At 46.4% G+C, this 14013-nt stretch overlaps 2 protein-coding genes across 5 annotated transcripts; one reads left to right on the forward strand and one right to left on the reverse strand.

The window, feature by feature from the left end:
- The first annotated feature begins 355 nt into the window (after positions 1–355).
- LOC120456171 (regulator of nonsense transcripts 2) lies at positions 356–5537 on the forward strand. 2 transcript variants are annotated; one of them, XM_039642838.2, is made up of 4 exons: positions 359–511; positions 577–3412; positions 3488–3779; positions 3852–5537. In XM_039642838.2, the coding sequence occupies exons 2-4, from the start codon at positions 690–692 to the stop codon at positions 4626–4628; spliced, it is 3792 nt and encodes a 1263-aa protein (XP_039498772.1). In that variant the 5' UTR covers positions 359–511; positions 577–689; the 3' UTR covers positions 4629–5537. The 2 variants fall into 2 exon arrangements, with proteins under 2 accessions (XP_039498771.1, XP_039498772.1); XM_039642837.2 differs by having other exon boundaries at positions 356–3412.
- Positions 5538–5617: 80 nt separating this feature from the next.
- LOC120456177 (integrin beta-PS) lies at positions 5618–13960 on the reverse strand. 3 transcript variants are annotated; one of them, XM_039642846.1, is made up of 7 exons: positions 13859–13960; positions 11095–11712; positions 10795–11023; positions 9445–9529; positions 8259–8693; positions 6967–8190; positions 5618–6895 (listed from the first exon to the last, which is right to left on the reverse strand). In XM_039642846.1, exons 2-7 carry the CDS (start codon positions 11585–11587, stop codon positions 6830–6832), a joined length of 2532 nt encoding a protein of 843 aa, XP_039498780.1. In that variant the 5' UTR covers positions 11588–11712; positions 13859–13960; the 3' UTR covers positions 5618–6829. The 3 variants fall into 3 exon arrangements, with proteins under 3 accessions (XP_039498780.1, XP_039498779.1, XP_039498781.1); XM_039642845.1 differs by lacking the exon at positions 9445–9529 and adding an exon at positions 10038–10122; XM_039642847.1 differs by lacking the exons at positions 9445–9529; positions 13859–13960 and adding exons at positions 10038–10122; positions 13715–13852.
- Positions 13961–14013: the final 53 nt, after the last annotated feature.

Consider the following 14013-nt stretch of genomic DNA (forward strand, 5'->3'; position numbering starts at 1 on the left):
GTGGCATTGGTAAACTGTTACTAATCCAGGAATATAATGGTTATGCATAATAACATGGAATACGAGCTAATGTAGAACAGCAATGTAATTAACAAGAAAATAAACCTAAATACGCTATTTGACCAATACCTGGATGGGAATTATTTAAATTCGTGTTACTTGTTGATTTTAAAATGATTTATAGGCTATGCCGCTAACGGTTAATGGGCAGTGTGACCAGTCGTTGGTAACTTCGATTCCGATGACGATATCGAACGCAAAAGTGACCAGGCGAGGCAAGTGGCTGGGAAATACACCTTTTGCTATCGAAGAACGATAGGCCCAGACAAAAACGTCTGCTGGTATCGATAATATATCATATAAAAATATTAAAAACATCGCCCCCCTCACCCCCCCGCATGAAAATCGTGGCGGAAAAACGTGGGAAAACCAAAGCAATGCCAGTTATTTAAAGAACATAATACGATAGAAATAATCCATCGGAACAGTTCCCACGACTGGCCAACTTAAGGTGACTATACCCACATAGAAACTATGCCCAATCACGCCCAGCTCAGCTACCCAAAAACAAAATAGTTCGCACTTAGCTTAGCTTGCCAACAGCAGAACCAATTTCAAAACAGTGCCACCACGAATCAAGTCCCGCCAACGTGAATCCGAGTCCCGGTCACAGAGCTGCCACCATCGCTATGCTAGCCAACGATTCCGCAACGACAGACGCTCTGGAAGCGGCCGTGGCTAGCAGCACAACAAACGATGTGTCCACACCGCCGGTGTCAAGGAAAGATGTGACGGATGATGCTGACGAGGGTGATAACGACAACGACCACGACATCGACATCGATGACACGGACGCAAATGCGGATGTGGATGTTGATGCGGATGCGGATGCGGATGCGGCTGCTGCTGCGGCTGCTGCTGCTGCCAGTGCCCTGGAGGCCGAGGAGCGCGAGGAGCTGCAGCAGTTCATGAACGAGCTGCGCGACAAGATCGAGAGCAAGCGACAGCTGCGGCTCCAGAACTCCACATTCGAGCTGCCCGGCGAGGAGTACTTCGCCAGACTGGACTCCAATCTCAAAAAGAACACGGCTTTCGTCAAGAAACTTAAGCTATTCACGGCCACACAGCTGGACGGACTACTGCGTGAGCTATCCGCTCTAAATCTAAGCAAATACATCTCCGAAATATGCGCCGCGCTGGCCGAGGCCAAGCTGAAAATGACGGATGTGCCGGCGGTGGTGACACTGGCATCCCGGCTGCACTGCACATATGCCGACTTCGATGTCCAGTTCCTGGAAGCGTGGCAAAAGGCCCTGAACATCAAGGCCACCGAGAAGATTGGCAATCCGAGTAAACTACGCGTGGATCTTCGACTGTTTGCCGAACTAGTCAGCTCTGGTGTGATCCAAATGAAGCCAGGATTGGCCCAACTGGGTGTTGTCCTGGTGCATCTGATTGCCCAGGACAAGGATGACCACAGTAACTTCTCAATTATCCTCTCCTTCTGCCGGCACTGTGGCGAGGAGTATGCCGGTCTAGTGCCCCAAAAGATGCAGCAGTTGGCCACCAAATACGGAGTGGAGGTACCGAAATCCGACTTCCTGACGGCCGACAAGCAGCTTAATCTGCGCACCATGCTCAAGGGTTACTTCAAGGCCCTGTGCAAGCATGTTTTGGCCGAACAGACCGAACTGATGAACATGACCAAGAACATACGACGCACCATGGAGTGCAAGGGCGAGATATCCACGGAGAAGCGCGAGAAGTGTGAGCTGATGCAGGCCGGGTTCGATAAGTTGCTGGCCTCCGCCCAATCGCTGTCGGAACTGCTGGGTGAACCACTGCCCGAGTTGGCCAAGGAGTCGGAGTGCTGTAATCCGGGCACAGTCATCGACAATATGCTGGACAGTGCCTCCTTCGGGGTGCTCGATCCGTGGGGCGACGAGGAGACACGCTCCTTCTACACCGATCTGCCCGATTTGAGGCAGTTTCTGCCCAACTTTTCGGCACCCAAAGTCGATTTGGAAACGTTGGAGGAGCCCAGTGAACTTACTGAGGAAGCAATCGATGCCAATCTGGATGCCGAAATGGATTTAGATGATCCACCGTCCACCAACTCGGATACGGCTTTAGAAAATCCCAGCGAAGAGCAGCCAACCACACCAGTTGCCCCAGCGGAGGATGTAAAGCCGCAGAAGATGGGTAACGCTCTAATGGAACTGGGACGCCAGCAGCAAAGTCAGCTCAACCAGAATCCCAGCCAGACCCAAAACCAGATGCGTCAGCAGTTCGATGGCTTTCTGGTCAACCTATTCAACTGTGTAAACAAGGAGCTGATCGATTCGGCGGCCATCGAGTTCCTGCTAAACTTCAACACTAAACATCAGCGCAAGAAGCTGACCCGCACGATATTCTCGGTGCAACGCACGCGTCTGGATATCCTGCCCTATCTCTCCCGCTTTGTGGCTATTGTGCATATGTGCAATACCGACGTGGCCGCCGATTTGGCAGAATTGCTACGCAAGGAGTTCAAGTGGCACATTCACAAGAAGAACCAGCTGAACATCGAGTCGAAGCTCAAGATCGTACGATTCATAGGCGAATTGGTGAAGTTTGGGTTGTTCAAGAAGTTCGATGCCTTAGGATGTCTGAAAATGTTGCTCAGGGACTTTCAGCATCACCAAATCGAGATGGCCTGTGCCTTTGTGGAAGTCAGTGGCGTGTATCTGTACAATTGCCGTGATGCCCGTCTGCTGATGAATGTGTTTCTGGACCAGATGCTGCGCTTGAAAACAGCCACGGCAATGGACTCGCGACATGCGTCGCAGATTGAGAGCGTTTACTATCTGGTAAAGCCTCCAGAGTCGTCCAAGCGAGAGCCCACGGTTCGTCCGCCCATGCATGAGTACATCCGTCACTTGATATTCGAGGAGCTATGCAAACAGAACGTGGAGCGCTGTATCAAGATGCTGCGCCGCATCGACTGGCAGGATGCGGAGACAAATTGTTATGCCATTAAGTGCCTCAGCAAGGCGTATTTACTGCGCTTCCCGCTCGTCCGCTGCCTGGCCGATCTCGTATCCGGACTGAGCTCCTATCAGCCGCGAGCGGTTACCATTGTGATCGACAATGTGTTTGAGGATATCCGCGCCGGCCTCGAGATCCATTCGCCACGCATGGCCCAGCGGCGCATAGCGATGGCCAAGTACCTGGGCGAAATGTACAACTACAAGCTTGTGGAGTCCACCCACATTCTAAATACGCTTTACTCCATCATCTCGCTGGGCGTATCCATGGACCAAAATGTCGTCTCGCCGCTGGATCCGCCCGATAGCCTGTTCCGACTGAAGCTTGCCTGCATGCTACTGGACACTTGTGGACCCTACTTCACCAGCCAGGCCACGCGGAAAAAGTGAGTGGTATCTTAGTTTTCAACCACAAAGAACTTGAGCTTGTGGTTCTAAAGCCGGTTCGTTTTTGATTTCAGACTGGACTACTTCCTGGTCTTCTTCCAACACTACTATTGGTTCAAGAAATCCCATCCCGTGTTCAGCAAGTCAGAGAACACCTCCGATTTGTTCCCCATCCTGGTGGATCACACCTATAGGGACTGCCTAGCCGGTGTGCGGCCCAAGCTGAAGCTGTATAAGAGTCTAGAGCAGGCCAAGGCGGCGATTGATCAGCTGCAGGAGAAGCTCTATCCGCAGTTAAAGGCCACCAATAACGCGCAGGATCCGTCGCTGGCCACAATCAGTGAAATTAGCGAGCTAGACGAGGGTGTACGTATTTCCACGATAATATACACTCTACTCCACTTCACTTGATTTAATGCTTGATTTCTACTTTGCCAGGTCACTGATGAGGACTCGGGGTCATCGAATGATCAGCGGGAGCGCCAGGTGGCTGGCCAAGAGCCGGAGCAGAGCAACGACTGGACGGAAAACGAAACGGAGCCGCCGCTGCCGCCGCCCCCGCCGCCAGAAAAGTCTAAGGAGGACCTGGAGTTCGAGCACTTGTACGATAAAATGACCACAGACTCGTACCAAGAACGGCTAAAGGAGCCGATCAAGGCTACGGCCAAGGACATACCTGTGCCGATGATGGCGCGCCTGCAAAAAAAGTCCTACGAACAGATAACGGGGGCCCAGACCTCCGGCACTGGGAACAACAATACGTCACAGATCTCAAAGGCGGTCGCCAATCAGGACGGAACGCCCGGCTCTCCAGGTCCAGATCTGCCAGATGGCAACGGCAAATCCAGCGGCGGTGCAGGAGGTAGCGTTGTTGCTGCTACTGCTGCTGGTGCTGCTGGCGCTGCAGCTGTGCCCTTTGTGCTGATGGTGCGCGGCAACAAGGGCGGTAAGCAGCAATTTAAGTCGTTCGTGGCGCCATCGGACTCGCACCTGGCCATCAACCTGAAACGGCAGGAGCAGAAGATACGCGAGGAGAAGGAGAAGGTCAAGCGCCTAACGCTTAACATAACGGAGCGTATCGAGGAGGAGGACTACCAGGAGTCGCTGCTGCCGCCGCAGCAACGTAACTTTACCCAGAGCTACTACCAGAAGCCCAATAAGCACAAGTTCAAGCACCAAAAAGGCGCGCCCGATGCGGACCTCATCTTTCACTGAAACGTTGCCCCCGCTAACGGAAGCGATAAAAGCCGGTGCCGGTGAGTGCGGGGCTCCCGGGTGTTTTGAGTGGTAGCCTCCTGGCCGGCGTAATGATACCACTCTGCTGCTGCTGCTGCTGCTGCTGCTGCTGCTGCTGCTGTACGGCCTACCGACTGCGATTGCGATACCACGGAACCGAAAGAATACGGTGCGGAGAGCAACGCTCCAAGAGCCGTTCACTCTTCGCCAACGAAATGCCACAAGCTCATCGGCAATTTCCGATCCGAAACACAAGAGCCACACCAACCTCAAGCCGTACTTAAGCCAACCAATTAAAAACAACAGGCGTATGCCAAGCCACTCAATCGCAGTCGTGGCAGCTGAAGCCAATCCAAATGGCCCCGGGACCTCGTCCTCGATATTAACATGTATATAGAACTGCTACGTCCCGATCCGTATCCGTATCCGTATATTTTAACACTACTTAGTACGTAAAAATGCCTAGACTTGTTTCGAAAACAGACCCCAATTGAATAACAAAAGCATGTATACAACGATGATATATACAGATTGTTATAGAATGTTATACACACATCCGATATTGCCATCCGATGTTAGCTGTTCCATTGACATTTTTCAAATGCAGAATACAGTCTGAAAGTTTGAGTTTGTCTCCATTGGGGGAAACTGGAAACTGAAAACTGGTGGGATGAGCAAATGGATGCAGTCCAGTCCAAGTCTTGAACTAAACTCGCTTGATTATTGGAGTTTTAACTGAATAATTCTCTATGCCCTTTTGCATTGACGGTAGGTACTTTATCTCATTTTGTATAATAAATGAAATTATTATAATCGATTGATCCAAATTTGTGTACTAAAATTTTGGCATTATTTCCATCCGATGAATAAATAAGACTTACGACATTATATGTATTTCATCTTTTTATTTATTTTACTAAAATTAGCGTCAAACAATTTAATTTCCACATCTTTTTTATATTGCCAGTGTTTCCACCTTATTTTGTATTGGTTTATCATTCAATAAAATTACTCAAAATGTTTTTTATACAAAAGTATCGTTTTGGTTTTGAATTACTTTAAATGTTAATCAGTAATCAGTACAAATGGCAAAAAATATATATTTATATAGTAGTATTAATTTACTATTAATGATCGAAATTCAGTAAAATCAAACACACACAAGGGACAATATATATATATTCCATTCTGTTTCGCGATATTTCTCTTTTTGCCTCGCTTTCTTTTTCCATAAATAAAACGTACAAAAATAAAAATGAAAATGTAAAGATTTCACATAAAAACAAAACGTCCCCGGGGCACTTTTTCATTTCGAAATTAACAATTACAAGCTTAAATGTTAATAGCTTAAATATTAATTGTAAAGTTAGCTTTAAAAAACAATAGAAAAACATTAAGACATGGGGGTTTGGCATGGCAAACGACGACCGTTTTGGGCGGGTAGCAGATTAGTTAAGTATCCCAATTCTGACTTTTGCCGGGATCTCCGCAGCTAAATACATCGCTATATTGCAGTGGCTTCTCGTTAATAATATGGGTGGTCGATGAAAATCAGTAGAATTACCATTAGGTCGAAACGCAAAACGAAAATTACGAATTAGAAGTAAAATAAAATACAAATTCATGTGCTGGCTTGGATACTATTGGTACAAAAACGAATTTAAAAATTCAAGAATTAATCTAACTATCGTTCGTAGTTCATTTGTTGGCTGGTTTTTTGTTTTGTTTTTGCCGATTCTTGGCTCCGCGTTGTTGCTGTGCGTTGTCTGTTTTCATGCTTGTATACACATATACGTATAGATTTAGTCAAAAAAATGTTGCAAGGCACAAATCGTTTGCTCGTTAAGTATACGCAATGTATAAAGGCTGCCCCACGGCGGGGTTCTTGTGTAAATGTATATATAAATATTCATATATATATATGTATAAGGCTGACTTAGTTTAGAACGCGTTACAATGGCAGTTGACTTCAGTGGTTTTGCACCCGTGCAAAGCAGCTTCGGGTTCGGAGTCGTTTCTGAAGATTGGTTGGTTGTGTGTGGATTTCTTGGTGGTGTTTGGTTAAGTTTGGTTGATTGGCTGGTTGGGTTTCTTTCTGATTTCCGGTTCAAGCACAGACAGTGGTCGTTCCGATGAACGACACTAGTTATATTTCCCTAATGTTTAGTTACATAACAGATTTATTTGCCCGCATACATGGGGTTCTTGAAGGTGGAGGTGGCCTGCTTGTAGATGGGATTCTCACCCTGTGGGTTCCAAAATAAAAAGGATCGTTTGAAAAGAAATCAAGATAAGTGTCCGGCTTAGCAAAACTTACCGTATCCCATTTGGCGTTCATGCGCTCCTTTTCGAAACGAGCGAACTCCCGTCGATCGTGGATCGTAGTGAGCAGCTTCCACAGCAGCAGGATGGCCAGACCGACCAAGACAATGGCTCCAATTACGCCCAGTACGATGCCCAACATGAAAACCTTGGGCAGGCACTCCTTGTTCTCCTGTGCATACACATGCAGCTCACCCTGATTGCTGTACTTGAACAGGAACTTGCAGCCGTCCTCGTCGAAGAACGTGCACAACTGCTCGTCCTTGGTCTCATCGATCTCCACTTTTTCCACGCCAACGGGCACAAATCCAGTGCAGTTCCTAGCGCAATCATCACCATTGTTCAGCTTGCCCGTCTTGTACATCTGGCACTGAACACAGTCCTTCAGCTCCTGGCACCTGCCCGAGCAAGTTGGGCACTTCTCGCAATAGAGGCCCGAATAGCGTCCCTTATCGGTAACCGTACACTTGCAGACACCGCACTCGCAGCTACCATGACCGGAGCAGATCTCGCCTCCTTCAGGTGGCATACATGTATCGTTGGACTCCTTGCAGCCGCAATTGGAGCCCGTCCAGCCCGGCTTGCACTTGCACCGTCCGCACTCGCAGGTGCCGTGATCCGGACCCGTGCACAACTGATTCTTGTTGCGTTCGCAGCTGAAGTTATCGCACTCGCAGTACTTTCCGGATACGATCTCAATCGGATTTGGTCGCTTGGTGCATTCGCAGGCGCCGCAAACGCAATTGCCCCGACCAGAGCAATCCGTCGTGGAGGTGCTATCCGCCCGGCAGCTAGTGTCGTTGGCGTATTTCGAATTCAGGTCCGTTGCCGAGCACTCGCATTTGTTGCCGAAGAAGCTATCATCGCAATTGCAGATGCCGCACATGGAGGTGCCGTGGCTGCTGCAGCTGTTCGCCTGCTCCTGATATCCAATTGAGCCGGGCTGTTCGCAGGGACAAGAGCACAGCATACTCAGCTGGATTTGCATGACCTCGTTGATGCCGACGGGCGAGATGTGGATCGTCTGTGTCCAGTCGCTCGGATTCTCGGGACACTGGAGCAACTGTATCTGGGCTGTGAAGCTCACCTTCTGGCCCTCCTTCAGATTGTCGCACTTCGAGGTCTGCAGTTCGGGTCCGTTGCTCAGGCAGGACGAGAAGTATGTGATTTTCACATCACCAGTGGCATTGTCCTTCATCTCGACCGAAGAGGAGATTTTCTGCAGATATACGAATAGAGTATGGATTAAATGGAGTTCGGTGCTAAAATCTTCGGGAATCACAATACCGCATATTCATCCTTGACCAATTCAACCACGTTGGATGAATCGTTATCGAGCTTGGCCGCCGACGATCCCTGGATGTGTCCCACCAACTTTTCGTATACGGATAACTGGCCGGCAGTCACGGCAAAGATAATGTTGATGGCATTGTCCTTGACCTTCTGATTGATCTGCGAGATACTGGGATAATCCTGCAAAGTGGAGTGCGTATACTCGCCCTTGGGACTTAAGTGGCACTCTCCATCGTTGGGAGCAATCACGCCGCCCAATTTGCCATCGCCTGCATAGTGGAAACCTGCGTCCGTGGAGAAGACGAGCAGGCGACGAGCATGTTCCCGCCAACCGATCTGCGAGCGGCAGGCAATGGCCTGCATGATGGCATCGAAGCCTCCTTCGGGAGCATCCAAGTTGCCCGACACTGTGGCATTCTTCACCTCGTTCTGCCGCACAGACGATAGTTGATATAAACGATTAGCATTTGGTATTTACTGTGAGATTTCGGTTAGTGCGATGGATTCGTATTACAATGCAACAAGCTGGCACACTCTGATGGAATTCCTATGGCAAACTCTTTCAAACCTTGAGCAGTCTATCAATATTAGTTGAAGATAGCAATGGTTACCATACTACGATAAGATATATGTACATATATACAGTCAGGTTTGATTAATAATAGCAAATGGCTCAGGTAGCTAAGGGAATTGAATTCCACATTTGCAATACTATACAATAATAGATGTAGGATTGGGTCAAGATCAACTGGAGCAGTTGACTATAGAAACTATTAATAATTAAGAATAAATGGGTGTGGTTTTGTTATGGCTTGCCATGGTTTCCTAATTCTTAAGGCGAATTCATTTTTCAGAGTGTGTCAGCAGATAAGAGTAACAAACATGTACATACAACCAACTAAGCAGAAAACAAGCATGCATGCAAACACAAAAACCATTATCCATAACCAACATTTATGCTACTATATATTACTATACTACTATATATTAGATGACTTTAGATGTTTAGGCGTGCAAGCAAAATAATACTTTTTCGTGCAATAAATGTTTTGCAAATGATGTGCAAAACTTTAAATAAGAACAATGTTAGGCTTAATTTGAAGGCAATGTGCTTCGGATGCGGTTGCGATTGCGATAATTCCGAACCCGATGGTTTTTGGGGCTAATCTGGACCACTTACAGTAAATTGGGCTACATTCTTATTTAAGACCATTTGGTGGTGAAAGCCATAGGTTGCAGTGCAATTAGGGCACGGCTCCCTCAGGCTAATTTTGTTTCAGATTCCGTAGTATCGTTACAATTTGTTCAAATTTCGTGCCAAAGAACGGGTCATTTTTCAAATGCACATGTACAATTTATATAGGCCAGATTTTTATATGGAGAAAGTGATGAGTACACAATGAAATAAAGAAATAGAGAAATACAAAAGAGGATATAAATAAATGACAACATCGAGTAGTGCAGATAGTTTACGATATAGATACGATACCAATAATATGTAAATGCTATATGCTAAATGCTATATGCTATAAGCTAAGAGAGAGTGTATAAAAATATCAAAATACAAACACTTAAGGATAGCACTTAAACTAGAAGGTGCAATGGGAATCAGCGTAGAGGGGAATGGGTCAGCACATGGGATAATGGGAAAACATGCACATAAATGCCACAGATCTATTGATATTTGATACTGATACTATATTGATATTGATATGGGAGCAGGCACAATTAGGTGGAGTTATATGCGTGCAGTATACATTAATAGTCTCTTACAGAGAAGCGTTCGGTGTTATTGTTGAGTGGCATGTGATTTTGGTAACCATAGGGAGCCTTGCAGTCCTCGCATGGATGCTCGAGTCTATGGATTCAATTCAATTCAATTCGATTCGATTCGGTTCCGTCAATCGTTGATGTTGTTTGTTGGTGTTTGTTCATGGTTTGGGTGTAAGTATATAAATAATTAACAAAGTTAGCGGCTGTATTGGTCTGTTAAATTAGATAAAATTAGCTCAGAAGTAGACATACAGCATGGGGATACACAGACTGTTGAGCTGCACTTTCATTTTAGAGAGCCAATGAGTTAGGAATTTGTGTATTTGTGTTCTAAAGTTAGCGAAAGTAAATCGTTTTGGAATTCTATGTTGATAATGTCGTGGCATGGTGTTGCTGTCACCATTGGTCACAACTGAGATTATCAATTGGTTTTTTTTTCAAGTCAAGCGTAATTGCTGCAAAAGCGCTGACAAATAGAGGATATGACTATTGCAGAGTTTTTGGAAAGTAGCGTCACTTAAAATTAATCTAAATTTGAGTTTCCATTTGAATCATAAGCATATCGTTATGGCTAGAGGGCCTTACACATACGGGACAAACGATAATTTTAACAAATAAAATAATCGTTATAATTATAAAACCACAATCGTTTAAAAGGTTTTGAAGAATGCATCATAAACTGACGGCATCTGGTCTTCAATCAGCTAAATTAAAGATCGTAACGCTTTCTGAAGTATTCATTATGACCCATACTCACTTTTTGGGAATGGTCGAGACATAGGGCATGAGCACCTTGTCCACAAACGAACCGAAACCGAGATGGAAATTGTTGGTGATGCGTTTCATGGTCTCAGACAACTTGTCTCCCAGCGTAGACAACTTGGCCTTGTCGTCCTCCATGGATTTGGAGAGGTCCATCAAGTAGTAGAGATCCACCGGATATCCCTCCGCCTGAGAGTAGCTAATTTTGATGTTGTGTTTCTCATCTAAGGTGAATTGATGAGAAAGTTAGGGATTAGTATCTAGCACATGAATGACTCAATCGTTTGCTACTCACTGACGCGCAATGCGAGTCGCATGGACTGCGGTTGAACTTGAACGATTTTGCCGGCCGAGTGCTCTTCAGATCTGCCGGCGAAACTGGATCCTGAGGAGCTCTCCGAGTAGTAGCTTGAGGAGCTGGAGCTTGAGGAGCTGGAGCTTGAGCCGCTGGCTGACATGGCGTAGCCGCTGCTACCACTCGCGAGTTCTGCTTTCTTGGTTAGTTCCATGTTCACGAGAATTTCCTCAAGCGTTATTGGACTGTAGGCGAACTCCTCCGGACACAATTTGCTGGTGTTTTGGTAGCACCGCGACTGGCCCGAAAAGTCCGGCTGCATGCACCAGGCGCAGCCCTCCGTCTGGATGCAGGTGTGACACTTTTCCTTCGATGCGCAGGTGCTCACTGTCAGTTTGGCCGCTTTCTGGGCATCCGTTTGTCCAGCGATGGCGGCCAGCAGGGCGATGAGGAGGAGGGCCAGCTGGCTCCTCCGGTTTCTCTCGAGGATCATGGTTTTAGCGGTTGGTGGTTGACGGTTGGTGCAGGTTGTGGTTGATACGGGTTGCAGGAGGATCGGATATCCTTGGGTGTGCCAGGTGCTATGTGTGCTCTGTCTCTCTCGCTTCTGTGCGCCGGCTGAAATGGTAAGTGATTTGAAATGATTACATTTTCCACAACAACCACAGTGGGGGAAGAAATAATAGTAAAAGCGCCCCGGCTGCACTTCAATTTCCACTGCTACCTAAGTAATTAAATTTTTTTAATGCCTTAATTTTACATGTATTTTAAAGTCACAATTTGCTTTCTTCGGTTTGGATGCCATTTTTACGAACGCCGGTGTATGTAAAAGTCCAGCTGCTGACTGCACTGCTTGCTTAGCACTGCTTTCACCGCCTGCCCTGGTTTTTTTTTATTGCAACTACAAACAACAGCAAATGGCCGCACATCTGCCCCCTTTTTTGTTGTTTCTTTTGGCTTTACCTTAATGTTCAATTTTATTTTCTCATCAACTTGGCCAGATGACTCATCTCACAAACGCACACACACACGACAGATGAACGAAAGCGTGTGTGGGTGTGCGTGCGTGCTTTTGTTGTTTTTTTGTTGGCCTCCGCCTCCGAAAAGAAGAAAAGGAAAAAAGCGGAAGGAAGAGAGCTTTCAATAAACGTCAAATGCAGTGCGAATTACTCATTCGAGCACGTTCCGTTAGCACGCTCTCTCATTCCACTCCCCCTCCCGCTCTCCTGCTCTCTTTGCTCCTGGCTAAATGTAAACAAAGGCCGAACGAACAATGAGTGGTCATTGAGTCAGCTTCGCTGAGTTCCTTTCCGCCTAAAACCACATGAATCACTCACTCCAGTCCACTCAAGACTCAAATCAAAATTCCATATTCCATATGCACGGAACAGAAAAAAAAAGGGCTGCAGATTACGTATACGTATGAGTGTTGTGTTGGTCGGCTATTTTTAAACGCCCACGCACACACAAAACACACACAGCAGAGCTCGATTTGCAGCAAACTAAAAACGTTTAAGCCAATGTTTATATACCCTGGCATTACATATGTAACATACATACATACATATGTGTATGTATAATGCGTAATCATTTCATTGCATTATCATTTATACAACCGGTCACTTGGCGCATATCCGAGTTATGAGTCGTACGTTTAATCGTAGTTTTAATCGGATTTTTTAGCTAACAAATTCGTAATTATCATAAACCGCATGAATAAACAGCATATGCAGCGCATAGTTTCAACCACGGATGGACGCCCACACCCACTGGGCCAAAAACGAGCCACATCTGGGCGGCCCACATGTGGGCGTACTGGTTGAACCAGCGGCGTGCAGAGGATTTCATATTTTTTGAATAGCTTTGAATTGCTTCGGTAAAATTACTTTTTACTTTCGTCTACAGTCGGTTCAAATTTGTTTAGCTGTTCATAAAGTTGACTAGCACTCAACGCAAAATCTGGGAACCCCCCCTGACAAATTCCTGCGGGCACCACTGAGTTCCTTACTTTGTACGCTCTTTTTGCTCCTGCCTACGTACTCTACTCGATTTTGAGTTCGAGTGCATGATCGGTGGGGTGGGGGGAGTTGCAATGAAAAGGGAGCGGGCGTTGTAATCAACAACTGGCGTCGCAAAGTCGCCGATATGCACTCAAAGAAATAAATAATGAATAATAAATAATACAAAAAAAAGACAGAAACGAATGAATTTATCGTGAGGATTCATTATTTTTTTTAGCTCTACAAACAACCCACACACAGATACGGCGATCTGTGTGTGCGTGCCTGTGTGTCGTCACTGCGAATGAAATCATCGAAAAAAGAAGAATGAAGGTAGCGCTTCGATGTTGCTTCCTCTTTTTTTGGCCAAATGCAGCCCGGAATCCATTGATTTCTTACGTAATCCCAACTATTTCACCCACTATCTGATTAATCGCAGCACTTTGGCTCAACTTTCGCTGCGTTTTCGCTGGTAATTCGCGATATTAATTTCCATCAGGGCGGCACTTTTCTTATTTTGATTTGCCTTCTCGCACACTTGTGGAGTTCCCACTCACACAGTCACATACACACACTTAACACTAGCACTGTGCACACACGCAGTTATTACAGTTACTTGCCACCGTTATTCGCTAAATCAGCGGATTCAACTCTATTTGGGTGACACGGAAAACCAAAAAAAAAAAAACAATCGACTGCAGAAGCAGCAGCAGAAGGCCGCCAATTAGAGTCGGGAATCGGATTTGGATTAAATTGATATTTACTGCTTTGCTTTGTCCGCGATTCTGGTCTGCTGTCCAGTGTTACCAGATGGTGTCAGCAGGGGGTGGAACTCCAATCGATGTTTGCCCGATACTTTCCATCGATATTCGCCAGTGTTGCTTAATAGTTCTGGTCACACTAAGCCGCGGAACAGTGT

The sequence above is a fragment of the Drosophila santomea genome, chromosome X, assembly GCF_016746245.2.
Source record: "Drosophila santomea strain STO CAGO 1482 chromosome X, Prin_Dsan_1.1, whole genome shotgun sequence".
Lineage (NCBI taxonomy): Eukaryota > Metazoa > Arthropoda > Insecta > Diptera > Drosophilidae > Drosophila > Drosophila santomea.